Source organism: Cyanistes caeruleus, chromosome 4, assembly GCF_971803275.1.
Source record: "Cyanistes caeruleus chromosome 4, bCyaCae1.hap1.1, whole genome shotgun sequence".
NCBI lineage: Eukaryota > Metazoa > Chordata > Aves > Passeriformes > Paridae > Cyanistes > Cyanistes caeruleus.
The window spans coordinates 12,093,242-12,121,165 of record NC_141704.1 but is presented as its reverse complement, the minus strand read 5'-3'; the positions used below and the strand labels follow the sequence as shown (position 1 = coordinate 12,121,165).

The 27,924-nt window shown below is 39.1% G+C and overlaps 2 protein-coding genes across 3 annotated transcripts in view; one reads left to right on the top strand and one right to left on the bottom strand.

Annotated features, from left to right (window-relative positions):
* RSBN1L (round spermatid basic protein 1 like) overlaps window positions 1–19,382 on the top strand; it is a 45,107-nt gene extending 25,725 nt beyond the window's left edge. For both annotated transcript variants that reach the window (XM_023918976.2, XM_086886654.1), the window contains 5 exons: window positions 6,894–7,031; window positions 7,233–7,375; window positions 8,962–9,129; window positions 13,804–13,912; window positions 13,995–19,382. In XM_023918976.2, coding sequence (XP_023774744.2) covers window positions 6,894–7,031; window positions 7,233–7,375; window positions 8,962–9,129; window positions 13,804–13,912; window positions 13,995–14,648 — 1,212 coding nt within the window. In that variant the 3' untranslated portion in view covers window positions 14,649–19,382. The remainder of the gene's footprint in view (window positions 1–6,893; window positions 7,032–7,232; window positions 7,376–8,961; window positions 9,130–13,803; window positions 13,913–13,994) is intronic.
* A 4,514-nt stretch (window positions 19,383–23,896) lies between these two features.
* Window positions 23,897–27,906, bottom strand: TMEM60 (transmembrane protein 60). Its single transcript, XM_023918977.2, has 2 exons — window positions 27,812–27,906; window positions 23,897–24,554 (listed from the first exon to the last, which is right to left on the bottom strand). Exon 2 carries the CDS (start codon window positions 24,510–24,512, stop codon window positions 24,108–24,110), a length of 405 nt encoding a protein of 134 aa, XP_023774745.1. The 5' UTR covers window positions 24,513–24,554; window positions 27,812–27,906; the 3' UTR covers window positions 23,897–24,107.
* Between the last annotated feature and the right edge of the window lie 18 nt (window positions 27,907–27,924).

Here is a 27,924-nt window from a genome sequence, read left to right as displayed (position 1 = left end):
TCTGTGAGTGCATTTTATACCCTTACTAGTCTTAGTGTTCTCCCCCTATGTTCAATTCAGTCATCTATATTTTTTTCTTAATATACAGTACTAAAAATCAACAGTGTCTGCCCGGTATATTGATGTCAAAGACTATGAGAAGATTGCTGCAAGTGCCTAGCAAATTATTGCTCCTGTATCTCTTTCTTCCTTTTTCAGAGCAGTTTGTGATCTGCTGTAGCAGCAGCTCCTGCTGATTGAGTCACTTCCCTGTTCAGGTTTACGCAGTTCATTAAATATGTATGTGAGTGTAGTTCTTGCTTTTGTTTAAACTGAATTATATCCTTTGCATTCAGATCCCCTCTCCATTTTCAAGATCTTATAAATTTTGATCCTTTCCTGAAATGGACTTCCGGTGTTGTGATACCTGTGGATTTTATGAGGATACACTGTGTTCAAAGGAGGTATCCTTGCTGCCTGCCTCAAAATTAGATAGTTATGTGAGCACAGACAAAATACCCACAGTTTGCTCTTACTAGACCATGTTTCTGTAGCAGTTTTTAAAATTGAAATGTCAAATGTCAAGATGTCTACTGGTCCTCTGAACAAGCCTATCCAGTCATGGAAACAAAGGTTAGTTTGACTTGATTGTTTCAGTTGTTTTTTTTTTTTAATGTGACCATGTTTATTAGTTCTTACTATCTTATTTTCAAGGCAATTGATAGTTGTATCCAGCTAGGTATTTTTTTCTGTAAATTGGAGTTAGGCTAAATAGTATCTAGCTCCTCTGTCTTCTCTTGACAGCTATTGCTTTAAGATGGTATATTACTGTCTTACAGATTTGAAGAGCTTGTTTTGTGGTTTTGAGTTAGAATCATGGAGTGGTTTGTGTTGGAAGGGACTCCAAAGACCATCTAGTTCCAGCCACCTGCTATGGGCAGGGATAGGACGCCTTCCACTAGATCAGGCTGCTCAGAACTCCATCCAGACTATCCTTGAACTTCCAGGGATGCACCATCCATAGCTTTTCTGGACGACCTGTTCCACTGTCTCACCACCCTCACAGCAAAGAAATTCTTTGTAATTGCTAAAGTTGCCATCTTAAAATTTGAAGCCATTCCACCTTGTTCTGTCACTATGTGCCATTTACATTGTCCCTCTCCAGTTCTCTTGTAGTTCCTTTCAGGTACTTGAAGGTTGCTCTAAGGTCTCTCCAGAGCCTCTTCCCCAGGCTGAACAACGCCAATCTGTCTATGAGGAGTCTGTCCTCATAGGAGAGGTGCTTCAGCCCCCTCATCATCTTCATGGCCTTCCTCTGGACTTGCTCCAGTAGGTTGATGCTCTTCCTGTGCTGGGACCCCAGAGCTGGATGCAGCACTGCAGGTGGGGTCTCAGCAGAGCAAAGGGGCAGAATCCCCTCTCTTTCCCTGCTGCCCACATTCCTTTTGGTGCAGCCCAGGATACATTTGGCTTTCTGGGCTGCAGCTGCACATGGCTGGTCATGTCCAGCCTCTCATCTGGCAGCACCTCCCCAGTCTTTCTCCCCAGAGCTACTCTTGGTTGATTCTCCATTCTGTATTTGTGCTTGGGATTGCCCCAGCCCACATGCAGGACCTTGCACTTGACGTTGTTGAACTTTGAGGTTCACAAGGCCCATCTTCGAAGCCTCTGGATGGCATCCCTTCCTTCCATTGTTGTCAACTTCCCCCCAGAGCTTGGAGTTCTCATTGATTTATTAAAGCTTTGTCTTGTTTTATCTTACTGCCTTTGTACTATAGGTGTTAGAGGATGCACATCATTCAGCCTGTTTAGGAACTTTAGGAAAAGTCACTTTAACTGTACAGTTTGCAATTAAACAAATGGCCAGAGCAAATCTGGCACCTGCTGCTGCTAAAAGAAAATGTCCTCATTCCTTATTTCTTCCCAGTTGCATGTTCTTGTGTCAAGATGTGGTGCTTCTTGAACTGGTGAGTTCAGTTTGTTTCATTAATCCAGCAAAACTACCTAACTACTCTTGAGGGATTTGTTTTATTACTGAGTTGGCAAATTACATTGTTTAAATGGGTCAGAGGTAGTTCAAGGATGACCGTGGGTCTACACAATCAGCCTCATTCCATAACAACAGGCAATTGCATTTTCAAAGAAATATTTTTTCTTGCTTTTGTTCTCAGTCTGGAATAAATTCATGTTGTCATATTAGCTGTGACAGACACTGAATAGTCGAATATTAATGACTAAGTATTTCAGGGGAAGACCTGTGATAGTAATGATGATTTGTTTGTGGTCTGACTTTGTGAGGGGTTGTCCTCACTTTTTCAGGTTCTGCACACAGAGCTTAAGTTTGTTTTTGTGTTGGTTATGTTTTTTCTCCGAGGACTGTTTTTCCAGACTTTCTTGGTTTTAAAGGTAAAAAATTGAAGTAAATTTAAACCTTAAAATTCTAGCAGGAAAATAATAAAGTTTCAGTTAAGAAAAAAAAACTCCTCCACCTACAACTCCCCACAACAACCCACACCGTCCTGTATTAAAAATAGGAATTACTTGCCTCAGTTTACATTTTTTAAATTCCTCTCTTGAAATGCTTTGTTTCTCTGCATTGTTCCTTCCACTTTGTACCTTATTAAAACACAAAATCTTTAACATGTAGTGTCTAAAATGTTTCCCTTTGCAGGATGATAATGCTCAAATATATTTTCGGTATTTATATATATATATATATATATTTATGTATGTATTTTTGCATTTAGTCTTCAGATTCTTGTCAGACACCCAGACATTTCTGTCAAAACATTTGCAATTGCATTAAAAAATCAGTTGAGGCCATGCGAGTCACAGAATCAGATAATTCTCAAGTTTTACTAAATGTGGATTCAGTGGTGGTTTTACTGTCACAATTTTCCATTACTGTGATGCAAGAGAATGACAGTCTCCTTTTGTGTGTTTTTAGGTGACATACTTCAAGTGTAAGCTACATGAGAAGAAAGAAGTTAGCATGTCATATTTATTATTTTGTGTTTCTATCTCTTTTACCTGTCCATGGTATTATACTGCATGTACTTGGTGATTTGTGTGTATTCATTCTTAACCATGTGCTAGAAGAACAGCATGTCCTTGATTTCTCCTTTTATTATGGATTTAAATTGTTCCAGTTTAGAGCAAATCTGTAAAATTCTGAAAACTTAGTCACACTGTAAGCTGTGAAATAACATTTGGGAAGGTTATTTTATAGAAGGTGTGTATATATGTATATTATACTTCATATATATAATACTTCATTAGTGGTCAGTGCATAATTTAATATAAAATTTGATAAGTACTGGTTTTAGTACTTTAATATTTTTGTGAGTTTAGAAATACAGAGGAATCTATTTATTTTCCTATGAACAAACCAGGCAAAGGATACTGACACTAAAAGGAAGGGAAAATGTTGCTTTTATCTAATATGCCATAGGTTATATTTATTTGATTGTTGTCTTTATTAGGATTAATTTTGTGTTTGTTATTGGCCAAACATTAATGGGAGGTTTTGCTGTTTTCACACTATTACTTAGTAGCAGTCTAAATTGGGAGTGAGTGAAAGTTAGCTCCTCACTAAGAATGACCTTACCTTTTTACATGCTTGTCTAAGACTAGAGTTTAGGATGCTACAACCTAGCTCATGGAAGAGATGAGGCAGGAGTTGCTTTTACTTGCCCACAGCTGCTTCATCTTTCTGTCCAGGCCTTAGTATTTATGGCCTATATCTTTATTTATTTATTTATTTCTGAAATAGAGATATATTTTTTCTAGGTATTTCCTGGATTAAATTCAGATCAGTTCCCTAGGTTTGCTCCCTGTCTATCTTCAGAGGACCTAATGCTATCAGGAAAGAAGGGAAAAGAGAGAGCAAATCTTCCCCTTTGATCACCACCATAAATTTATTTCCTGTTTATACTGGGTCTGCATGTATTAATTTTCTTTGTGGACTGTATTTTGGGTTTGTGACTAAAACTGTTGGTAACACACTCGTGTTTTGGCTCTTGCAGAGCATGGCTGGCATAGTGTCAAGGCTTCCGGGACCCCCATGGAGAGTAGGCTGGGGAGGACAAGAAGGTGGGAGGGGACATGGTTGAGACATCTGGTCCCAGCTGACTGCAAGGATATTCTGTGCTGTATAAAATGCTGCTCAGCAAAATTCTTGAGGGGGCTGATGGGTTGGCTGGAAGGTGTCTTGCTTGGGACTGCTGGGCATCAGTCTGCTTGTGGGAGTTGGTGAGTGGTGGAAAACACCACTTGGTGGTTTTTCTTCTTCATTTTCCTCTTCTCTGAATAAACTGTGTTTATCTGGACCCATACATTTCTTTGTTTTTCCTGTTCTCTCCCACGTCTCACCATTGTGGGAGGTGAGTGAGCAGGGGTTGTAAGATGAGTATCTGCTGCCTGAGGTTAAGCCGCTACATAATCACTCAAACATTTCATTCTGTATTTACAATGATGTGATTCTGAGTATGGTCCCAGAAGAAACCACTCATTATTTGTTACTGATATTATTTAAGAATTCCTTTTGGTATTTCTTCTGCTAAGATGAGTCTTGAGAAGCAATTGTACTGCCTTGTGATCAAGGGAAGGGTGGTTGACTGGGAGAGCTGGGAATGAAAGGGGTTAAACAATGCTTGAAAAAGTTCATTTTTTAGTTTTAGCTTACAGTGGCGTGGTCGCTGTTTTTGGGAACAAATGCAAAATTTCTTAATTGAGTCTTCTTAATGCAAGCATTATGCTGCAGCTAAATACTTTGCTGACTTTGTTTCATTACCAACACATAGTGGTATATGAGCCAAATGGGTGGGTTGATCCAGCTGGAAGCTTCACAGCTTTTCCAAGCTTTAAGTTAGTATTTTCAGGAGAATTTTTAGAGTTTTCACTTGGAGTACTTTGACAACCAGTTTATCATAGGCTATATGAATCATAAAATGATTTAGGATGAAAAAGACCTTTAAGACCTTTGTAAGACTCCAGCTGTTAACCCAGTCTTGCCAAATCTATCACTAAACCACGTCCTTAAATTCCACATCTGCCTGACTTTTAAATTCTCCAGGGATGGTGGCTTGACATTTCCCTGGGCAGCTTATTCCAGTGCTTGAGAATTGGTGAAGAAATTATTATTATTAGGTTTTTAATACCTAATCTAAACCTCCTTTGGCACAACTTCAGGCCGTTTTCTCTTGTTACTTGGGAGAGTGGTAGTGGGTAGCATAAGGAAGTGTGGAAAAAGGCAGAAAAATGGTTCTCTTTAATCAGGGATGTAGATGAAAATAGCATCTCAGTATCCTGGACTGGAGTGGTGGAATACTAAGCTCTTTGTCAGTGGAAGAAACATGCTTTTGCATGTTAGGCTTTTTAATAAAATGTCATAGGTTTGTGGGTGTCTGTAGCTTCAGAAGGTGGTTTTAGGGTTCTTCCTAGTTTATTGCTGTAGTTGCACAAGCTCCTGATGTTTTGTGCGTGTGCAGATATAGCTGAGGACTGAGCTGATGCAGATTCAGCAGAAATGAATGTTTTGTGATATTTAATCACAAAATCACCAGCTGTCTCTGCAAAACAAAAAAAAAAAGCCCTGCAGGAATGTATGACTAAGGATATGAAGAATAAGGGAATATTACTGGACTGTTCTTTTCAGTGTGTCTGTGATGGCTTGCTGTAACATTAGCCAAGACATCTTGTGAAATCCTACTTTTAGCCATAAATGTGTTTGCTGGGAGGAATGAGAGATGACTGGGATGATCAGAACAGTGTTCGGTTCTGTATTTCTGGAAAGATTTGGTTACAGTAGTTTCTCAGAAAGGCACAGTGTTGTTCCATGTTTTATTTTCAGGAACTGCTGTTAATTCTCCGCTGCCATAACTACTAGAAATGTCGATGGTCTGTTTGGGTGAGGACCATAGCTAAGTAGTAATTCATTAACTGTTTTCCTCGCACTTTCATACTTCTCTTGCTTTGGATGCAAAATGTCTACAGGGGCCATACAGGAGCTTTACTTGGTGTGTGTGGTAATCCGTCTTCTCTTTCCTCTGTTCACTTTGTATTTCATCTCATAATGTCACTGTGTCTTTCAGCCTGTTAAATAGGAAATTAGAAGCTTAAAGTGGACATGACTCCCATCAATCTCATGCCTGAGTATTTTGGTGATCTAACACAACAGATCAGATTATTGAAAAAACCTTAAAACAGTATGTGTTTCTGTTCAAATTTCACAGTAGAAGATTTCTCATGAGAGGTGAATGTTGCAGCCATTAAAGTCTGAAGGGAGCACAAGATGTGCTAGCACAGCAAAAATGAAGGAGTGACAATCATTGTCTTGCTTTTGTACAAACTCTTTGAGCCTTGTGTTCACTGTTGTAATTTGCTTCAGTTAATGTGCTTGCAAAGAGGCGGTCCTGGAAAGGATGAGTAGCAGAGGAAATGTTTAGAGTTAAATTACTTGTAACTCAGAGTTCTGCCCGTTGCAAGAAAAAAAGGTAGAAATTCAGCTAGACTTGAGTAATCCAGGTAAGAATCCTTACTGACTAATTACTGAGCATAACATGCATTGATTTTTAAAATTTATTTAATTAATTAAATTTTTTGACTTTTTTTTTTTTTTTTTTAGATTTACTGGTTTGGAATATTACCTTCTTGAAAGGCAATAAATAGTTACTCCAGTTTACCTTCAGGTGTTAAAATAAAAACCTAATTGTCATGGAAGTTTAGTAAGATCTTCTGTCTTTGAGTTTGTAGTAATTGACTTCATGATAATCTTACACACTGGAGACTGAAGGGCTAAAAAAAGTATTTTTATCTCTGAAAGCATAAGCATAGAGATTATGGGCGCTCATTGAATGTCTGTTTTGCACAGTAGAGGACTTGGTGTGACTTCTGTTGTCATATTCTACTTGTAGGTAAAAAGAACATACTCTCATGGTACGTATAGAGCTGGCCCAATGAGACAGATCAGCCTGGTTGGAGCAGTTGATGAGGAAGTGGGGGATTACTTCCCTGAATTCCTTGATATGTTGGAAGAATCACCCTTCTTAAAAGTAAGGACAGAAGGGAATGGGCTGGGAGAAGGGGGACAACATTCTCTATAGTGCTGTTACAATCATAAAGTGAGAGTATGTGATACTTGTTTAGATAATTGAGTGTTCTAATAAATGCTTTCATTGGGATAGGTAAAGGCTGCTTTTAACAAGTTTTTTGAAGTAACTCACTTGAAAATTGTGGCTTGTATTTTCCATTAGTGCACACTGCCATGGGGAACACTTTCTAGCTTAAAATTAGAGAGTCGTAAAGACAGTGATGATGGTCCCATTATGTGGGTACGCCCAGGAGAACAGATGATCCCTGTGGCTGACATGCCAAAGTCACCTTTCAAAAGGAAGAGGTAAGTTGAATTATTTTACTTGGTAAATGTCTGGTTAGTACTTTTTTCTTTACAAATTCATTTTATCCCAAACCTTTTACTGTTTGATATTATATGTTAATATAAATTACTGTAAATCTTCATCTCCAAAACTACCTTTTTGTTGTTTTGTTATGTAAGAATCTGGAATTTTTTGATTTAATTTTTACTGTCTGGCCAAGTAAGGTGCTGGTCCTTTTTGGAGCGTTACTAGAAATTTAAGGTGAACATTTCAGGAAAACGTGTACACACATGCAATTACTGATATGTGCTGTGACACTGGAATTGATACCCCTTTTGTTATATGTGAGTGGATGTGTTATGACCTCTGGGGACAAGGGCTTTTTGCTCACCTGGAAGGTAACAACTCAAACATTAAATGAAATCTTGAAGCTTTGCTGTGGTATTGGGTATAAGAACCAGGTGATGAGTAGGGACAGCCTCTGCAGAACTTGAATATTGTATGTCATAAGGAATTGTCATGGGAGTTCTTTGCAAAATGTGAACACACAAAGGGAGCATATGAGAAGTGGAAGCAGGGGCAGGTGCCTCCAGAGGAGTATAAAGACACTGTCCAACCATGAAGGGGATGCAACTAAAGCCAAAGACCATCTGGAGTTGAATTTAGCAAGGAATGTGAAGGGCAGCAGGGATTTCCACAGGCATCTGGACAGTAGAAGAAAGACTAGGAAAATGGAAGTCATTTGCTGAATAGGGCCAAGGGCCTGGGGACTAAGGGCACAGAAAAGGCTGAGATACTGCTTTCTTTGCCCTTGTCTTTACTAGTGAGATTTACTTTCAAGAATGCTCTGTCTTGGAGACAGGAAGAGTGTCTGGAGCAAGGGCTGCTTGCCTTCAGTGGAGGAAAATCAGGTTAAGAAACTTACTAGACATGCAGATTAGACAGACACAAGCCTGTGGGACCTGCTGGGATGGGTCACATCCCACAAGTGTAGTGAGAGCTGGCCAGTATCATTGCAAGGCCACTGTCTTTGAAAGGTCATGGCAATTGGCAAAGCTTCCTGAGGACCGGAGGAAAACAAAAGAATTTGCTTTCCTCTAAATGCAATCATTTTGAAGGGTAAGAAGCAGAACTTGGGGAGCTGCAGGCTGGTCAATCTCATCTTCATCCTGAGAAAGTTGCCATTTCAAGCATGAGTAGCAGAGCAGATTGAGGAACAGGATTGTTCCCTCTGCTCATCACCGGTGAGACACATCTGCAGTATCATGCCCTGTTCTGGGCTCACCAGGCTAAGACATACATGGCTATGCTGGAGTGTGTCTGGTGACCTGGGAGAACTGGGATTTACTCTTGAGAAAAGAATGCTCAGTGGGATCATATCGATGTGTTTAAGCACTTCACAAAAGGCTGTAGAAAGGACTTATTGCAGCAGTGCCCAGTGACATGAACAGAGAGAATGGACACAAACTGAATTACAAGAAAATCAATTTAAAATAGGGAAAAAAAGTTTATTTTTTTTGCATAGATCAGTAGTCCTATTGTCTATGTTGGAAAATAGATAATTCAGAGAAATTTCTGTATCGCTGTTACTGTTTTTCTTATGCAGAACTACCAATGAAATAAAAAACTTGCAGTACCTACCTCGAACCAGTGAACCCCGTGAAATGCTATTTGAAGATCGGACCCGAGCCCATGCGGATCACATAGGACAAGGTTTTGAACGACAGACCACAGCTGCTGTGGGAGTGTTGAAAGCTGTGCACTGTGGAGAGTGGTAGGTGTTGATCAGCTTCACCTATGTGTCTGAAAAATGTATGCCTGAATTGCCATTTATAATTGGAAGAGAGTATAGAATAGATTAATCTAGGATTAAAGATTCAATGAAGACTTCATATTCTGGCTGAGCATTAGATGTTTGTCTGTCCTCTTTAGATTGCATGTGGCTTTGCTGTGTTGTTGAAACCAGAAAGGTACCTTGCAGTGACAGTTCAATAGCTATATTGAGTTGCTGTTACTTAGGTCATGTTAGATGTAAAAACACCTCACACTTCATTTTGCTTAAAGTGATGCATAAAGAGTGAGATGTTGGTGCAGCAAAGTTGCACACGGAGACCTTCTGGCAGTTCTTTGTGCTGTCTGGAGATGATCAGAATTCTTATGCTTCTGTTTCTCAAGTCATGGCTGTTATAACCCTAGTTTATTTATGGAAGCTCACCTAGGAAGAATTGTGTTGGAAGTTGTGTGATATTTTTTGGTGTCTGTCTTTGGAATTTCTGTGTGAGATTCAGGAAATGAAATGTGCCTCATTTGAAGCTTGTTTACATGTTAACCAAATAAAAAGCCCATAACCATATGGGCTTTCTGGTCCAGATATAAGAGGCATTTTCCAACATCTTCAGACTGTGGAGAATGACCTTAATTTTGGAGGTTACGTTTGCATATGTAAACACTATAAATACATTCTTCTCTTTGTGTCTGTCTAGAAATTAGAAGAGAGAATTCCCTTTGGATAAAGTGGTGTGAATTTGTTCACATTCATCATGATGTGAATTTCAGTGCATGAGTTCATTGACATAGAAAGTAGTAGAATTGTCATTGGGGAAGAACTGGATTGTTCAGATGACAATGTGTTTGTCTCTTGGGCTCTGAGGTTTTCAGTTTCCTTCCTCTTCAGGTTGATGACAGTGGGAGCCTTGGACTTCCTGCTTGCTCTGACTGTTGTGTGGTGAATTAAGACTGAGCACTAGTAGCAGGGCAAAAGCTGAGCTAACTGTGCAGATCTGAGTATTTTAAATTACACTTTGCACATTTGAGAGAGGGACTTGTCAAGGAAGTAAGGAAACCAAACAGAACCCTGCTCTCCAAACTTGGATGTTTGTGCAGATTAAGAAGTTGCACTGATAGTAATTTGAGTGTCTGGGAACTTCCCATTCTCATCCTATAGCTTTATAGCATACTTGCAAGTCCTTCAGTTTGGGAAATAAAAGCAGAAGTATCAGCCTTTCATTTCAGTGTAAAGACTGAAAATGTCTCTTAATTCAGAATAAAAAAATTGTTACTGATGTATGGAGAGGAGTAAATTATACAACACAAGCAACACAATAAAAGTTACATATTTCATGCTTGATTTGGCCTAAATTATAATTCGTGCTTTGCCTTTCCCCTTTTGTCTAATTTTGAAAAGCCACTTCTCACACACTGTAAGTGTACTTACATAATGAGAATTAATGACAGCTTATGATAATGAAACATTATTGATTCAGGTAGCACATTAAAATTATTTCAGATATTACTTTTGCCATAATTTGCAGTTTGTGGCTGGATTTATTTTAAGGGAAGCAACATGAATGGAAGTTTTGAAAAATCTAGTTTTTGTTTTTGTTCATTTTTGTTTTATTTCTTTTATCTGCTTGAGTAGTTGAACAGATCTGAAAAGCTGGAGATATTCTGGGGTGATTAAGGCATTATGGCAGTAAAAACGCACATGTTCTAAGGATGAGATAATGTATATAAAAATAATGCTTTCTGTGAGGAGAAAATAAAACAATTCCTGGGCTGCCTGAACTAAATCCATAAAAATGGATTGAGTGTGCAAAAGAAACTTTACAAGTTGTTGTAGATTTAAAGAAAGTAGGATTTATTTTCTAGTTGATAGGGATGAATGTCAGTGCCAGGTGGGATAAATGGTGTCTTTCAGAACAGACAGGAACAGAACTGTTGAAAAGCAAAAAGCATGTCATGGTGCTAGAGGACAGACATGGAAGCTAAGTGTAGTATTTTGAAGAAGAAAACAGATCTTTCCTTTTCCAATTGTTACAGGATCTTGATTTGAGGTATTTCGTAAAATTACTGTATTATGGTCTTATTTTTATTGCTTTGAATACTTACAGTTTACATATTGCTAGCAAACATCTTAAGGATTGAACTAAAATCTGATAAATGCAGGTGTTATCATGCTGATTACTTAGAACCATTTCCATATGTGATACCAAGTGAGCTTTAGAACTTAGGAAGTACCAGTGAAATTTTAAATTATGGAAATTTAAGATTTTTATGTGGGAAGTTTGGGTGGGTCTTTACAAGGACAGCGAAAGGCAATTCTTAGCATTGTTGGCAAAATGAAAACTCTGCTTCAGCAAGCAGCTTTCATGTTTGTGTTCTAGAGACTGAAGATGTGCTTTTTTGTATCATCATAGGATTTGTTATATATTGCCAGTCTTTATGCATTAGGCCAGAAATATTAATGGTAAAACCTCTAGTTTTGAATCTGTTTTGAAAAGTCACAGCAAAAGGAATCCAGTCCTTTTGAAGAATGAGGTTAAGGGGAAAAAATACTGCCAAAACCAGTTCTCTAGTAGAGGCTTAAATGGGTTTTGCTGAAGTTACCTTATGTTTTGTTTTCATTTAATGTCTTTTTGGACATTAACTGAACTTCTGTGCTACAGTTTTGCTTGGGGGTAGGTACATGATACCTAAATTAAAGGTTTTGCAAAATATTATCTCAAAGTTGTACTAAAGATAAAATCTGCAAATACAGATTTTAAAATTATCTGATGGTATTTTTTCTCAGTTGTTTGCAAAAGGAATGTTGTGTTCTGTGACAAAATTGCAGCACAGAGCTGGTGGTCCATCCTTTTGGACAGATTTATATGGGTTGACAATAGGAATGACAGTGCATAAACCAGAATAGGCACTGCTGGGAAAATACATTGATTTGGATTGAAGTTCACTAAGTGTGTGAAATATTCTCTCAATTGATTTTAAGTCTGAACTTAATTTACAAATTTGGGACTCCAAATGCAGATTCGTATTTTCAAAAAAAACCAAACACCTGTATTATAAAAGGTAGATAAATGTAGGTAATAATACCACTGATGAGGTGTTTCTGAAGCTTTTCTCTTTCAGTGTTTAAGTCTGCTTTGGGAATATATAGATCAAAATACAGACACATTTTAATCTTTGTAAAACTGAAAGTAAAATATGTGGTCTGAAAATTCTCCCTAGCTACTATTTTCGGTAGTTGGTCTGGGATTTTTTTTTTCTCCTGAAAATAGCCTCAGACTGGTTATTTTTTCCTTTATTGAGGTCATGACCTAAATAAAATAAATATGTCTCCTATGTTTAAAAAGCCTGAATGAACTGTACATCTTTGCCTGCTTCCTAGAACAGTAATAACAGGACATATATATGTATATATATCTTTATATAAAAATAGGTGATAATCTTGCTTTTAAAAAAGAGCTCTTGAACATCTATTAGATTCTGAAATGTTTCAGCTCTGCTGCATCAGCTGCTCCCCAGACTCCCCATGTCTGACTTGTACCCCATTTTTGGAGGGGTGGAAGTGGAGTGAGGGATGTAGAGAGGGCTGGCAGAGGCAGACGGACAGCCCTGGACCGTGGTTCTGATCCCTGCTCCCGATGGGCAGCGCCTGGACACGCAGCCTGTGCCCAGTGTGGGCCGAGGAGGAGCCCCGGGGACCCCAGAGGAGGAAGGAAAGAAATCTTTAAACAGGTTCTTTCTGGATGAGAAACTGTCTTTGCAAAACCACTTCAATGTGAGCTTTATCCCTTATGAATGAAATCTTCATATTATCACATTTAAAGAAAAAACATCCTTTTAAAATGCAAACATCCCTCGGAAGCAAGTATGTGCAGTTATTAGTTTTTTCACATGTTTTCAATGAGGAACAGAGTTTCGCCTTTAGATCAGAAAGTAACAAGGATTGTAGCTGCTTTTTCCTTTTGTGAGCTCAATCTAGATGATGTCTCCAGAAGAATTGTCTAAATGGTGTGCATTTCTTTGAGAGAGATGCTTTGGAACTAGATATGTTTCTCCTAACCATTTGAATATGGAGACAAAGCCTAATTCAGACTTAGCTCTTCTGTAGGTCTCTCTAGTGAGTATAAATAGGGATGTATTTTTAAGGAATGTTTTGTGGAGGATGCCAGTATTGGCTGATTATTGGCATTGTGGTAGCTTAATGTAGGTTCAGCTTTTTCTCATAACTCTGAGCAAGGTGTTTGAGGCTGAGATGCTGAGCAGTGCTGTAGTGCTCCCAGTCAGGCTGCTGTGTGCTCAGGTACCTGATGGGTGCATCATGTTTGAGTGCTGACAGAGTAAGCCCAGTGTCTGGGACAGCTGTCTTTCAGCTTCTAGGCAGCTAAGAGGCCAGTTAAATATAAAAATGAAAAATAGTATGGTTAGTTGGCCTTTTATTGCTGCCTTTACTTCCACTAATAAAGAAATTGTAGTTAATTTGTTTAACCAGTTTGAGATTGTGTTTTAGAATTAACTGTTTTGATCGATTTTTCTTCTTAAAATATAGTAGAGTTGTTGAGGTTTTTTCAGATAAAAACTTTGCTTTTTCTTTGCTAGCAGACTTTTTGTTTGTTTCTTTAGCATGATAGTTTCAGCCTCTGACTGTGCACATCTTACTCTTCTGTAGGTCTGAGCAGCCTCGTATAACCAAAGATGTAATTTGTTTTCATGCTGAGGACTTCTTGGAGGTAGTTCAGCGAATGCAGTTAGATTTGCATGAGCCTCCACTCTCACAGGTGAGCACACTAAGAACTGATGATCAGTGTCCTCTGAGTACTAAGGCAGAGTTTTCACCTTTCCCCCACCTTTTCTCTACAGTGTGTCCAGTGGGTTGATGATGCAAAACTTAATCAGCTGCGAAGGGAAGGCATTCGATATGCCAGAATCCAGTTATTCGATAATGACATTTATTTCATCCCGAGGAATGTTGTGCACCAGTTCAAAACAGTTTCAGCTGTGTGTAGTTTGGCTTGGCACATCCGGCTCAAGCTCTATCATTCAGAGGAAGAACTCTCTCAAAACACAAGTACTGTTGAAGCAGGAACCTCTGCAGACCCCAAGTCTTCGGTTGTTGGACTTCAGACTGACAGAATTTGTACCATGAGCAAGGATACCTCTGAAGACACCAAATTTCCAGATGCTCTGCAGACCAAGTACCTGCAGCAGGAATTTTTGCCGATAAAACATGAACCTCTTGCGTCTCTCCGAGTAAAAGAAGAGCCCATGAATGTTGATATTGCTGAAAAGACAGTGACACCTAATGACGTCAGGGGACAGAATGTTCAGGCTAGGCTGGATCACACTGAGTTGACATCACTAAAGTTGGAAATGGATTCTAAATTTGAACCTGGCAACAAGGACTTACAAGGCAAGTTGTGCTCTGGAGGTCACGTACATCCAGATGATACAAGACAACCTAGCTCATCATATCCAAAATTGCATGGACAAAGAGAGGATGATTTTTTGTGCTAAATTTGTATATATGGTTTTAAATCCCTTTTTAAACTTAACGATGTAAAGATCATAAATTGTGAGGCAAGTTTGTGACTTGTCTTCGCATCTGTTACAGAAAATAGTTATGTAGCTTTGTAACATTCCTCAGTGCCTGTCCATAACTGTGAAGTATCAAAGCACTTAGGGCCAGATGCACTGTAAACACTGCAGGTTTAACATAAAGAAGTCTTTAAATAATTTTGAGTTGTAGGTTTTAGAGTAGAGCTGACATTTAACATATATATTTTTTGTAAGATGAGCCAGAATTCTTTTTGACAATTCCAGGCTTTTCCATAGAGCTTATTTATACCAATTTTTTCATTTTAAATGTGTCAGCACTGTAGTGTAAATATCTTTTTTAAGAATCTTTTTAGTGTGATTTATACTGAAATGTGAGCCGCTTAATAAAGGTTCATAATAACAGATTGGTTTTATTTTTGGGTCTGCAAAAAATAATTCAGTTCAACTGCCTCTCTTAGTGGTCATGTTCTACCTGCCACTAATGCGTAGGATGCCCTTATGCCTTGAGGGTGAAGAGCTGTAGCAAACTGAGGTAGAGCTGAGACATCTTTGTAAATGCAGATTAATCAGAAGGCAGAATCAGTCCTCCCTTCACATGATTCCTTATGGGTGCTCGTTCCAGGCACTCCCCAAACTCCTGCTGTCAGATATTCATGTGGAACAGGGAGATGCACTGTCTGTTTGGAGGGCAGTTGGACATGCAGTGGGCTCCAGGAGTGCTATCAGTACCTGCCTGCATCTCTCTAGATGAGCTGGTGCAAGGGAGCAGACTCTTTTCTGGCCTTTGCCTCTTGGCCCTGCTCAGGGCCCAGTTCAGACAGTTCCATTTCACGGGGAAAAAAAACAACCACCAACCAAAAAAAAAAAAAAACCACAAAAAAAGCCAAAAAGGAACCACTCCCTCAAATCTGTTATCTGACTACAATTAAAAGAATATTTAAATGGTTACTTACCAAGCTAAAAAGGCCTCAGCTTTGGCAGTGACCTGTAATTGAGAGACATACCTGGATTTGAATTGCTCCCTGTGCTGATAGTGCCAGGCAATAAAGAGGCTTGCCAGTATGCATAGTTGGAAGGTTCTTCATGAGTCACAGTTGGGAAGCAAGAGGTGTTTCATTAAGAAAATAACAGCAGTGTCCAAGTTAACTGTTCTCTTTCCTCATCTGTGGAACACTTGGATTCTCTTGTGTTCTGAGTGAAGAGAATTTCAAGGCTGATATGGTAACTGTCATATAACTTATTTATTCTCTGTGTAGTGTACTCCTGTGTAGTTCAAACACAGCCGAATGATCCATCTCTCTCGGGTAGCTGCACACAGCAGTAAACTGCCCCTACAGCCTGCCCTTCAGCTAAATATGTAAAACTTCAGATCCAAGGCCTATTATTTCCAAAGCCCTCCATATCCCTGATTTTTGTTAGGATTTTTCTGTATAACATTTTTGGAAGTTTTACATCCTTAAGTACACAGTTTATAAACTTTGATGCACTTAGTGGTCACTTTGGCTTCATTTGTAGCAATAGAACAATGTGATTTTCAGGCAATGTCCAGTTAAACTACCTGAGGTCCTTCTGTTGTAAATGTTTTTTTCATTACAGGTTGTTAAAATTTAAAATGTTACTGCATACTCACAGGTGGCACTGAAATCAGCTATTTATTAGATGAGTGCCCTGATTGGTTTAATCCAAAATAGGTCTGTCAAGGAATTATTAATTAAATCAATATTTGAATTGCTAAACGTTTCTCCTACATAGCCATAATTATGTATTAGAGAAGCAATAGAAATGTGAGTCTCTTGGATGTGGCTAATATGTCCTGAAGTCTTACTACTGTTTTCTTTAATGCTGGCTAAGAGATTACTACCAGTTTTTCAGCCTCAGGGATCTTGCATTCCCCTTTGCCATGAGCAAATGGTTCATATGTGATGTGGTAAGTTATTGCTCTAGCAGATTCTGATCTGAAAAAATTAATTTGTTCATGTAAGAATTTGATCCTTCCTTCTAGCAGGAATGTGGTCTCAGCTCCCTTTATTGTGTTCTGGAAATAATGCTTCCACCTATAATCTCTGGTTTCATGAGCATCCATATACTTGGCCTTTCATTCCTGTTCTCTCTGCTGCCCATGGGACAACAGCAACAGAGCAGAGCTGCAGGTTATGGTTTGCGCCAAGCACGCAGCTCTGCAGGTGGGATAGATGAGGGCTTCACCTTTAGCAAAACCAGCCTTGCCAGATACTGCTTTTTAATATAAAACACAAAACAAACTCCCAAAACTATTTAGTTGACTCAGAATAGCAATTTTACCAGTGTGCTGATCATGCATGTGCCGACCATTCATTTGGGTTCAAGTAATTTTTGGTAACCTGTTAGATTTTAGTGCAGTGTGGACATACATCCCCCAGGACATTTGCCAACTTTCTTCAGCATAGGCCCTGTCCAGACAGAAATAATAAATAATTGAAAATGGATTAGCAAATACAACTTTACACTTATTAGTAGAACTTTTTCTTTTGGAGACCTGCTCAGTGGTCTTGGCTGATGTGGTCTTGAACTTCTGCTCAACTATCTTAGTCCTGAGAGTTTGCTTCTCAAGTGCCACATCTTCAACTCATTTTTTCTTACTGCTTTCAAAATTTTAAGAGATTTTTTCAAGTGGCTGTTTTTTTGCAGTTTTTATCTTTTGCTTTTTTGAGACACTCTACATGCTCACTTTAGGCAGAATTCCTTGCAGACAGAATTTGAACCATATTGGGATTATCAACGGCTACCAGATCTCCTTTTCCATTTTACGCTTTCTGTAGTCTGGGCTGACTGGCTGCATTACTGTTTACTTTTTACTTTCTTTTTAAGGAAGATATTTAAAAGAAGTGTCCTCTCCCGTGGTAATGTTGATTTTAATGAGGTTGTTCTTTGAGAGGGGAGTACTTTTTCTGAGAATTTCACCTCCCAAATTGTTCATTAATCTGACAAAGGCCTTGCTTCAGTCCTGTGCTATAGCCTTTATTCCTGCTGCATACAACTTCATCTTCAGACTTTTGCTTCAGCAATAAATCTTTCATGTGTTCTGCTGTACTGAAATTACTCCTTGCTTATTGTTTTTCCCCTTTCTCTGGATTTTGGTGATATATAACTCTTTGTTATTTTGGCTGAAATCTCCAATGTTTTTGTTGTCTCTCTTGGCCCTTGTTCTTGTGCAGATTGGAGAGAGCTGCCCCAGGCCATTGGTGCTGTTCCTATATCCCTGCACATGCCATGGTGTTCCAGATAATAACATGATGTGCAGAAAATTAGATGTTTTCCTAGATCCTGATACATATTTTTGGGTAGCAAAGAATTGCATTGTTACAGTTGCTAAAAAAGCTTTCAAGGGAGTAGCTACTTTTAATATTACTGAATCTTTTGCATTTCACTGGCAACTGACTTCATGTGTTACATACAAGTGTTATTCAGTGTTGTGTCACCCCCAGCCCTCCAAATACCTGAAAATTGACTCTGAAAGAACATTTTCATTACAGGTACTGCTGGCATACAGATTTTCCCTTCCTTGTTACTATAGTGAATATTTCAATACTACTTTAACTGAAATATTAATTCTATCTAGTATTAGAAATAAAGTATTATTTTAGAGGGTGATTTAATTCTTCATCTGTGAAATAATTCCTTGGCGATAAATAAAGTTGATTTTTAAGTGGATATACATGTGCACAGTAAATAAGTTGGAATTGCAAAAGATGTAGGAAATGGAAATCTGAAATAATAAGAGTACCGTGAAAGAGACCTGAACATGACAGATTTGGAAAATTGAGTAAGTCTTCCAAGAAACACAAAATTGGTGTTCATTTGTCAAAATGACTGTTTTCTAATATCTGCATGTAGTTAAGATGCTGACTTGACCAAAATAAATCCATGATTTTTCCTTGTTCATTGGCAAAATGAACTGTTGTGAGATAGTACACTGCCATGTGACCCTGCTAGGCTGAAAGCTGTACTGATTCTGATCAAGAGATCAAAGAGCTCCTCAAGCTTCTCAAGTGTCATTTTATTTATTTTCTTGTAGTGGTCAGGTACGTAGAGAGCCTTGTGTTTAGGCAGTGCCTGTACCTTACCAGGATGTATCCAAGCTGGAAATGGGAAGGACAAATTTTCACTGCTTTGTGCTTTGCTGTGAATGACTGTCAAGAATGTTTGATTTGATTGTGATTCACTGTGTTCAGCTGATATTTTATTACTTTCATAAACAGATAAAATGCACTTTAAAATTGTATAGAAGTTACTGATCTTTTGTGCAGATCCCACTGAATTTGCAGCATATGTGGGAATATTTGGGGAACTTATTCCCATCAGTCACTCATTTCATTTTCCTTAAAAAAAAAGTGATTTTGTGTTCTGTTCAGAAGCAGTGATTAACTTCACAATATTTAGGTTGCTGTTTCTGTTAGAATCATCAGGGATACTGACATTGCAAATTTAGTGTATTATATTCTAACCACTGTTTTTCTCTGTGCTTTGATGCTGATATGATCTCTGCTTTGAAGCCGTGCTGTACTTGAGTGCCAGCTAAACATTGATCTTCTCTTGTTCTGGTCATGCTGATAGATGAGCCTACTGATGAGGGCGTTAGTCCTAAATAGTCCTTTAATATTTGGTGTACAGTTATCTGATACAAGCATTGATTAAAACCACAGTTTAAACTTCTGTTCTATCAAGTTTGATTTTTCAATAGGTATTTTGATACTATATTTTATCATTTAATTTGCTATCGCCTGGAATGACGGTGCCATGTTGGCTTCAGCTCAGGCCTGTGTTCTAAGGACTGTGCTTTTTATGGGAGCTTTTTTATCTGGTTGTGTTGAGACAAAGTGGGGCTGTTAGCAGAGAAAAGCTGTTCCTGGTGTCTGGAGATGAAAACAGTGAGATTTAGACCTGTGTGTGGGAGAGTGGTAACCTAAGTCAAGGCTGCTCAGTCATTATCCTTAGCATGCAAGAGTAACACTCCGGTACTTGCCAGTGTGATCTGAAGCAACTGAGAGTTTTAGTTAATCACAGAAATGGAATTTTGAAATGAAAAAACATCTTTGTGGTGATTTTTTCATGAACTTCAGAAGGAACACAGATAAAAATTAAGGTGGATGAACTAAGCTTACATTCTCATTGCTTTCCTGTTTCTTGCTCTTATGCTGTTGTTCTGACTGTAGGGAAACTTTTCTTATATTTGTCTGCTTGGGATGTTGGTTTTGTTAGGAAAGGCAGATCAGAGGGAGTGGTGTCACTGAGTTGCAGATTCTCCTGTTCTTTATCCTGCTTCAGTACAAGTCCAAGAAGAAAAAGCAGAATTTATATTGAACAGTACTCTAGTGGTCCAGCTGCAGAGATTCCTCGAGTTGCCTTAGTTCCCAAAGCCTGATGCTTTTCAGCAGCAAGTTGATGCCCAGGCCCATTCATGTCTACAAGGCTCATATGGGAGATGAACTCCCTCAAAACCTTAAAAAAGAGTCAAGTTACAGTGCAGAGGTGCAAATGTTCTTTTCACAACTCAGCATGGTTATTTTTATTGCAATCCTAATTAAAAAGCATGATGTGTTACACGATAGTGCTATGTTTCCCATACCAGTAAATTCAAACAGCTTATTTCTGAGGATACAATTATTCAGGAGCTTTATTACTGAAAAACATGTTATTTTTTCCCAGAATTGTGTTGATGTCAAAATATGGAACACCTGATGTTAAAATTCTGTGCTTTTGGGAGTCTCATAATTTTCCCTTTCAATTCCACTTTGTGTCACCCAACTTTTGCACTGTGGAATTGTGAAAATTTTCATGAGGTTAGGCAAACATTTTGCTTCTGTACTATGTGTCAGAAAATAATACTGATAATAAATCTCTCAAATGGTTGTCTACCCCTGTCCTGTACTAGTTCAGGCTTTAATATTGCCCTCTGTGCCTGGCAGTGCATTTTGTGTGTCTGCACATGTTCTCAGAGCATTCAGGTTAAACTTCATTATAGGTGAGGATGTACATGTCACATAACTGCATTTTTCAAGTATAAAAAGAACACAAAACTGGATACTGTTCTAAAATGGTGACAAATCACAAAAACCAGTATGCATTGGCAATTGAAGTTTCATGACCTTTCACACATGTGCATTTTTTCTGAAGTCTGACAAAAGCAAATACTTGCCTGCAATGCATGCTGAAGTGGTCAAACTTCAATACATGATGGAGAGAAATCATGTGAAATCTATCTCTCCATGTCCAATATATATCATCAGTACAGAGAAATACTTCCAGTTGATTTCAACAAGCTTTTGAATTGCAGTTTAAAACAAAGCTCCTCAAGGCTAAATTCTCTCCTTTGTCCCCCATCAGCTGCCACAGGAGCTGAGATAACATCCTTGTGCCTTTTTATCACAAATCAGTGTGAGCCATCTCAGTGTGGAGCTTTCCTTTTCCCTGTCACCTTCAGCAAATTTGCTTTTCTCCCATTTTTTCCTGTTACTGAAGATCAGTTGGGCAGTTGGTAAATTTAGGAAAACGTATGAGGAGCATTGCTTCCACTTCCAAGCTGTGATCAGCATCTTTGAGAACAGCATAATTATGAACAGATGTAATTAATTCCTGCAGCACTTTCTGGAAAGGTCACAGTGGGATATACTGTACTTTGTATCATAAATCCTTCTGAGTGAAGTTCTGATAAGGCAAAGAAGCAGCACAGTGTGCACAAGTATCTCGGATCTGTTCAGGTCAGTTAAATATGATACAAAATTCTCAAAAGGGATATGCTCTTGTCCAAGTTTCCCTGTAAGGACAAGGAACTTGGAAAGTTGAGCACTTTGGTCTGGCTGTGTGTGACTTCTGTATAACACCAGCAAGAAGCATCTGCTTCAGCTTTCCAAAGAATTTATTTCAAGATCTGTAAACCTTTAAAAAAGAAAAAAGAAAGAAAGCCAAACTCACAACCAAAACTGAAATTGCTGATCTTTTTCTACTTGAATTAGAGGCAACAATTAAAAGGAGATTTGTAAGGACTGTGTGTGATTCTAGTTAATTAGAGATGCCAAACTTTCAGATAATTGTTACATCTGTGGAAGAGAAGGGGTTTATTAAGGGGGCAGAGTCACCATTCATGGCCTATCTTGCTAATAATACACCAAGTTCCAATGAAGCCGGTTCTTATTCTTCTGTCTTTTGTTTCATGTCATAACAATCAATTACTATTATCAGCTCAGCTGAGAAAAGCTGCTCTGCTCTTCTGAGCAGCATGGGGTTGTTCTGGCATCCTTTGAACAAGGGGGTTGGGAATTTTTTTCTTCCAGAATCATTGGATGGGGTAGGATTATGGGTATTATTTTATGCTTGGACCCATACCTGCCACAGGTAAGTGTGTGTCTGCACATAAAATCATCTTGTCTGAGGTGCTGGAACGCTTGTTACACACTTGTATCACTGTTTGTTAAGTGAGTTGTCAAAGTGTACCTGAATTGGAGGTAGGGCTTCAGATACTCTTCATATGTTTTGGAAGCAGCCATAACAAATTCACAAGGTCTAGATTGGCTGCCATGGAGTGGCAGTGCACTCCACGCAGGGGCGCAGTGGCCCAGGTTCCCGTTAGCAGAACAGAACCAAGTGGGACGTGCAGATGAAGCCTGTTCTCTCCTCCCCACACACAGCCACCCGTGGCACCTGCGCGGGTGTGCTCGCTCCCACAGCTCCTGTAGCCAGCAGGTCTAAGAGCACGTTCTCAGATTAATGTACTCTTCCCCTCCCCACAGCTCATCCTAATCACAAGGGCCAATTTTACTTGAAAAGTCACTCAAGACTGAAAGACGTCAGTTCTCCACAGGAACCTCATATGAATGAACAAAAAGTCTCAGACGCAGAGCAGGGTCCGTCCATTAAGTATTTTTCAGATCTCCACAATGCATAGGTACATCTCCTAGAACAAGTTCTCCTAGAACAAATTCCTGCCAGGCACTCCCCATGAATTACCTGATGCACATATCTTGGGGCTGGGTACGTGGGTTTGCTCAGAAAAGTTGGTATGTTGCTGTAAGAAAGGGTTTATAAATATTTTGCATTTTTTTAACACCAGCTGCAGTTTGGAATTCTTTTGTCTTTGTTTTTTCCTGGATTCTCCTTTAGCAAGGCAGGACAGTCAACCACTTTGAAATAAATATGACTTAAATTCATTTTAAAGATCATTTGGAGATTCATTGCCTTAGAATGGAACATGTTGGTTTTTTAGATAAAGTTCTTTCAGCAGTCTCCCACAGTATGGTTCCTCTGTATTTTTACCCACGCCTGTGTGGTAAAACAGCAAGAGTAAATCCAAACACTTCAGGAAGACCTTTTTCCCACAGACAAGTACAGTTGAATGTACATAATTAAAATTTTATTAGTGAGACACTTTGGTCTAGGTATGTCCTGTTACCCTAGACTGTTTTTCATTCACTTTACATTCTTTTGTCTCTAGGAACTGTAAATGGATCAGCATTTTCAGCATGCATGTTAATAATCTCCCAGATAACTGCTACATTTGAATTTGGTGTTACTGTATCTCCTGAAAGAGCACTTTAGTCCACAAAATATACTTGTAGTTCCAGTTCTTTCCTGAAGTCCTATTCACTTGTTACCTGAAAAAGGTAATTTCCTTATGTCTGAGTTTGCCAGTGTTCCATGAAGCCAGGGCTTCACCCCCACAGAATTTCATATGCTCGGGTATTAAAAACTTGAACAAGAGTTCAAGTACCACTTTGGGCAGGTACAAATGCAGTACTGAATTCACCCTGTATTTTCAGTCTTTTGCAACACTGGTGAGTTCTCACTTGGAAAGGAATCACCATTGTCTCCCTCTTCTGCTGGCACAGCTCAGCTACCAACTGAGTTCCCTAAGGTTAACATACTGGTTATGGGCTGTTTCAGCAGTTTAGAAAACAGTGCTTATTTTTAGACTGGCAATGGAATCTCAGTCAGAAAAAAAAAAAAAAAAAAAAGGTGCATTACTTTATTCCTTTTCTTGCTCTTATTTGGCTGCTGTCAATTGTTACTGATTTTTAAAACAAATTTAGCTTATCCTCTTTCCTAGGATTACTCAATGTGCTGAATACTCTGGGTAGAACAGTTGTGGTTTCTTTGACAAGGTCTTCTACCTGCATGTGAAGAACCTGTATCCTAGTCCATGTAACATGTAACAGTAATCATATTAGAACAGCTTATGTTGAACAAATACTTTTATTTACAAGAGCATATGTGAGTTTTAAAATAAAAAAATGAAACAAGTCTATTTTCAGTCTTCAGCCTGCTTTAGTCTAAGTCTCCAGTTTGACTCATTTGGCTTTCTAGTCTGCAGATAAATTTGTGGCAAAATGGTGATAATCTAGTAATCTGGTGCCAGTCTTGGCACTGGAAACCGCCTGGCAAAGCTTAGTCTCTCCGTACATAGAAGATATTATATCCAAGTTCAACCATGCCCCCAATCAGCAGGGCCCAGAGCGGGATGAACACATAGGCCAGTTTCATGGTGGTGAATCGCTGCAGCTTCGCGCACAGGGCGAGGCAGAAGGCCAATTTCAGCAGCATGGCAATGAGGTACCAGACTTTCTTCTTCATGTTCTGGGAGCCATTGCGAGGGTCAAAGCCAGACTTGCAACGTCCAGCCATTTTTACAATTAACATAACTAGAAGAATTGTATCAAATATCCACACTGGAATAAAAATGAGGAACCAGTTCCACGGTGCTTTCTCATCCAACTTCAGCACCAGCATGATCAGGAAGAGTAATGTAAAAAGCCATGTCAGCAGCACTCTTTGCGCCAGGGACATTCTCATTTAAACAGCTTTGAGAGGAAGTCCTTCGCTGTCAGCAACAACCTAACAAAACAAAAGGGGGAGGGAAGGCATCAAAAGATGGCACTACACCACCATTAGGCATATTCCATAAAGGAGACCAAGTCCTTGCTCCTGCTTTCCCACTCACCCACATACTGCTTCCTAGCACTTTCATAACTACCACGCTCAGCTGAACAGTGTTTGTTCCAGTCCACCATTCCCTTGGAGTGCCTTAAGTCAGCTGTGTAACTGCCTTAATCTAAATTTGTTCTGTGAAACAAACTGTACTTTAATCCTAAATAAGCTGTCAGACTCATTTAGGATTTTTGAATGCTAAGGATATGTTTAGAACCATTTTCCACCAGCACTCACAGCTAACACTTGAAAACAAAATGTAACAATTCTCTCTCTGTAACAAAATCTCTCTGTAATAAAATAATAACAAAATAATACTGTAGGGAGTAAAATGTGTTTCAGCACAAAGGAGCACAAAAACCCCCGGAGAAATCCTGCAGTTTGTAGAGCTGCAGCTGAAGTGACCTGGGTTCAAACTGAGCCAGCGAGCACTGCCCAACTTTCTGTCAGCCAGCAATCTTGAAATTACTAAAAGCTACAGATAATGCTTACTTTTTGGCAGGTATCTCAAGTATTCAGACACTGGCTGACAGGTTTATTGTCTGGATAGGATATTTAAATTTCTCTGTAGTCATGACGAAAGAAAAACAAGACAAATGCATCTGCCACTAGAGTCATGAAAGTTAAGTTTTTATATTCCTAACTGGAAAGCTTTTACCACTGCATCTGCCAAAAGCCTTTCTCTACAAGTGTAAAAAACTGAAGTGTGAAGGACTGTGATCTTCCTCTATTATTTCATGCTACAAAAATGAATATTTACCAGTGAAATGATGCTGAAATAGGTATTTCAATTATGTAAAAAAATTAAGTTAAAATTTTTAATAATTCTCTTTTTTATAACACTAATAGTCTCTCATCTGAAATAAGAAAATGAGCTTTGATTTGCTCCAGACTGCAATAATATTTGAATTACTGAAAGTGTGATGTTGTGTTCTGAAGCATTGAACCTCCAGCACCAGCTGCTGAGGGAAGGACAGGAGCTGCTTTCCCTCTGTGTCCCCAGTGCCTGTGCCCAGCAGCTGCTGCTGCTGCTTCCTCTGAGTTATTACCAATGCACACAACATCACCTGATTATGGCTGCTGAACTCACCCAACAAGCAGAAATCTACTGCTATGTTTTTAACTGGGATATTTTTTTCCAGATTCGCAAGTTGAACAAATTCTGTACTCAGATAAGATTGGCTACTGGAAAGAAGTAAAAGCTGCTGTCTCAACTGGTTATGAGATGACCTGCTACCTTACAGTGAGGAGATAAAAATTCTGTACATCACTGAAATCATCCTGCAGTTTACATCTGCATCTTCTGATATACAGTTCAACAGATCTGCTATTTTGCTATTTTGTTCAATCTGGGTTTGATGTTTGAATGGATTTGATTTAGTGGATAGCAGTGAGATTTCTTGTAAGAAGATCCAGTTTTGCTCAAAATAATCTAAATTGGAGTTGCAGTCAGTGCATCCCCTCTTTGTTTTGGGGGTTGACACACTTGTATCCAAAGCAGGCCAGTTCCCTAAGCTGAACTAGGAAAAAAAAAAAAAAAAAAAAAAAAAGTTTAAGGTAGGATTGTGTAGTTTTGCTTTTCACAATCTCAGTTCTGCTCAGATCACCAAAGGGTCTGGTGAAAGCCAGTTCCTGACAAGGTGGAACCAAGACCCCCCCACCTTTCCCTTCCTTAGGGAAGAGGAGAAGCTCAGAAGCAGCACTCAGGAGTTGTGGGGCCAAAAAAAAAAAACCAAAAACAAAAACAGAGAAGGTTTAGATAGCATTATTTTGCTCTTGTTACAGAAACAAACCTAAACCAGCTGGCAGGGGATTATAGAATTACTATGTCTGGCCTAAAGCATTTACACAGTATTTTGAAAACACTTCCAATATTCTCAAGTGCAAGGCTGTGGCTAAAATGAAGAGTCATGATCTGAAGTTTCAACATTCTTTTCACAAGAATGTTTTTCAAAACCAGTTCTAGAAATCAATGCTACAAACACTACAAGAAAGATACTCTCTTATTAGCAAACTGGAGAAAGCAGAAACCAAACAGAAACAGACTGGAAACTTGGGTCTGAAAGGAAAAATGAAACTCAACACTCTTAGAAGTATCAGGTTATCAGATACTCAAAGGTGCTATCACTTGTCTGTGGAGGAAACACAAGGCTACTGAAGATGTATTACATGAGGCTACTCAATTTGAAGGTTGCTCACTTGAAAATACTTTCCATTTGCTAAGAACCACTTTGCAACAACTGGAAAAAACAGGCAGAAAATTCAGCATGGGAAGAAGTTACACTGCTTTTCTCTGACCTAACAGACATTACTGCCAGATTGGGAAGGACTGTAAGGCTCCAGTCCTTTCAGAGGCATTTTTAGATGAAAACTCAAGAAAATCCAAGTGTACTTTTGAGATCTTAAAGTCCAAGTAAAGAAAGCTACAAGATTTTGAAGGCTGAGCTAACAGTGAGTAACATAACAATGAAAGGTTTGATTACATGGAGCATTTAATTATCTCATGATGAAAGAAAGATGATGGGCAGATTCTTTGCTAAAGCCCACTTATCCCAACAACATTGAAAAGGATGCAGCTGTACTACAGGTCTGAACTGGCTCTTCTGTGAGAACACTGATGGGATGTCAGTGTGAAAATAAAAAAGCTCTTGACTCCTATTATAGGACCTACATAATTAGGGAGTGAAATTTTTCAGTGAGGAGAAGCTATCCAAGGAATATCACTGACCTTGGTGGGATGATCTGCATAACGAGGATATTATGATAGCTAATTCTGTCCTGCTTAGAAGAAAAAAACAGGGAGGAGGGCAACTTACATATGACACTCAGCTCAGTTGTAATGAAAACATGAACCTATACATTTATATTTAAACCTTTAACATCGCCTAAAAAAGTCCTGAAATTCGTATTATGGTGAAACCATACTAAACAGAACCCCAGTTCGATTAAATACCGTTTTAGAGCCTATTCCGATCGTATGGGTAATTTAACACTTCGGAAGAAATACTGCGGTAGGCCCGATTTAAAACCCCATTTAAACACAGCTTTGTATTCACAAACTCGGCCCCTCCCTCGGCCTCACGGCCTTGTCCCGCCAGGCCCCGTTTCCCCGGCCGTGCCGGAGGTCCCTGAGGCGGAAGCCCCCCTTGTTGTCCATCACCTACCGCAGATCCCGGCGCATCCCCCGGTCCGCGGGGCCCGCGCTCAGCTGAGGGGGCGCCCGGCCCACCCCTCCGGCTCCGCCTCAGGGAACCGCCCGCCTCCCTCACCCGCCCCC

Coding starts and splice junctions, on each gene's coding strand:
- TMEM60 (XM_023918977.2), bottom strand. CDS start 24,512: ATGAGAATGTCCCTGGCGCAAAGAGTGCTGCTGACATGGCTTTTTACA.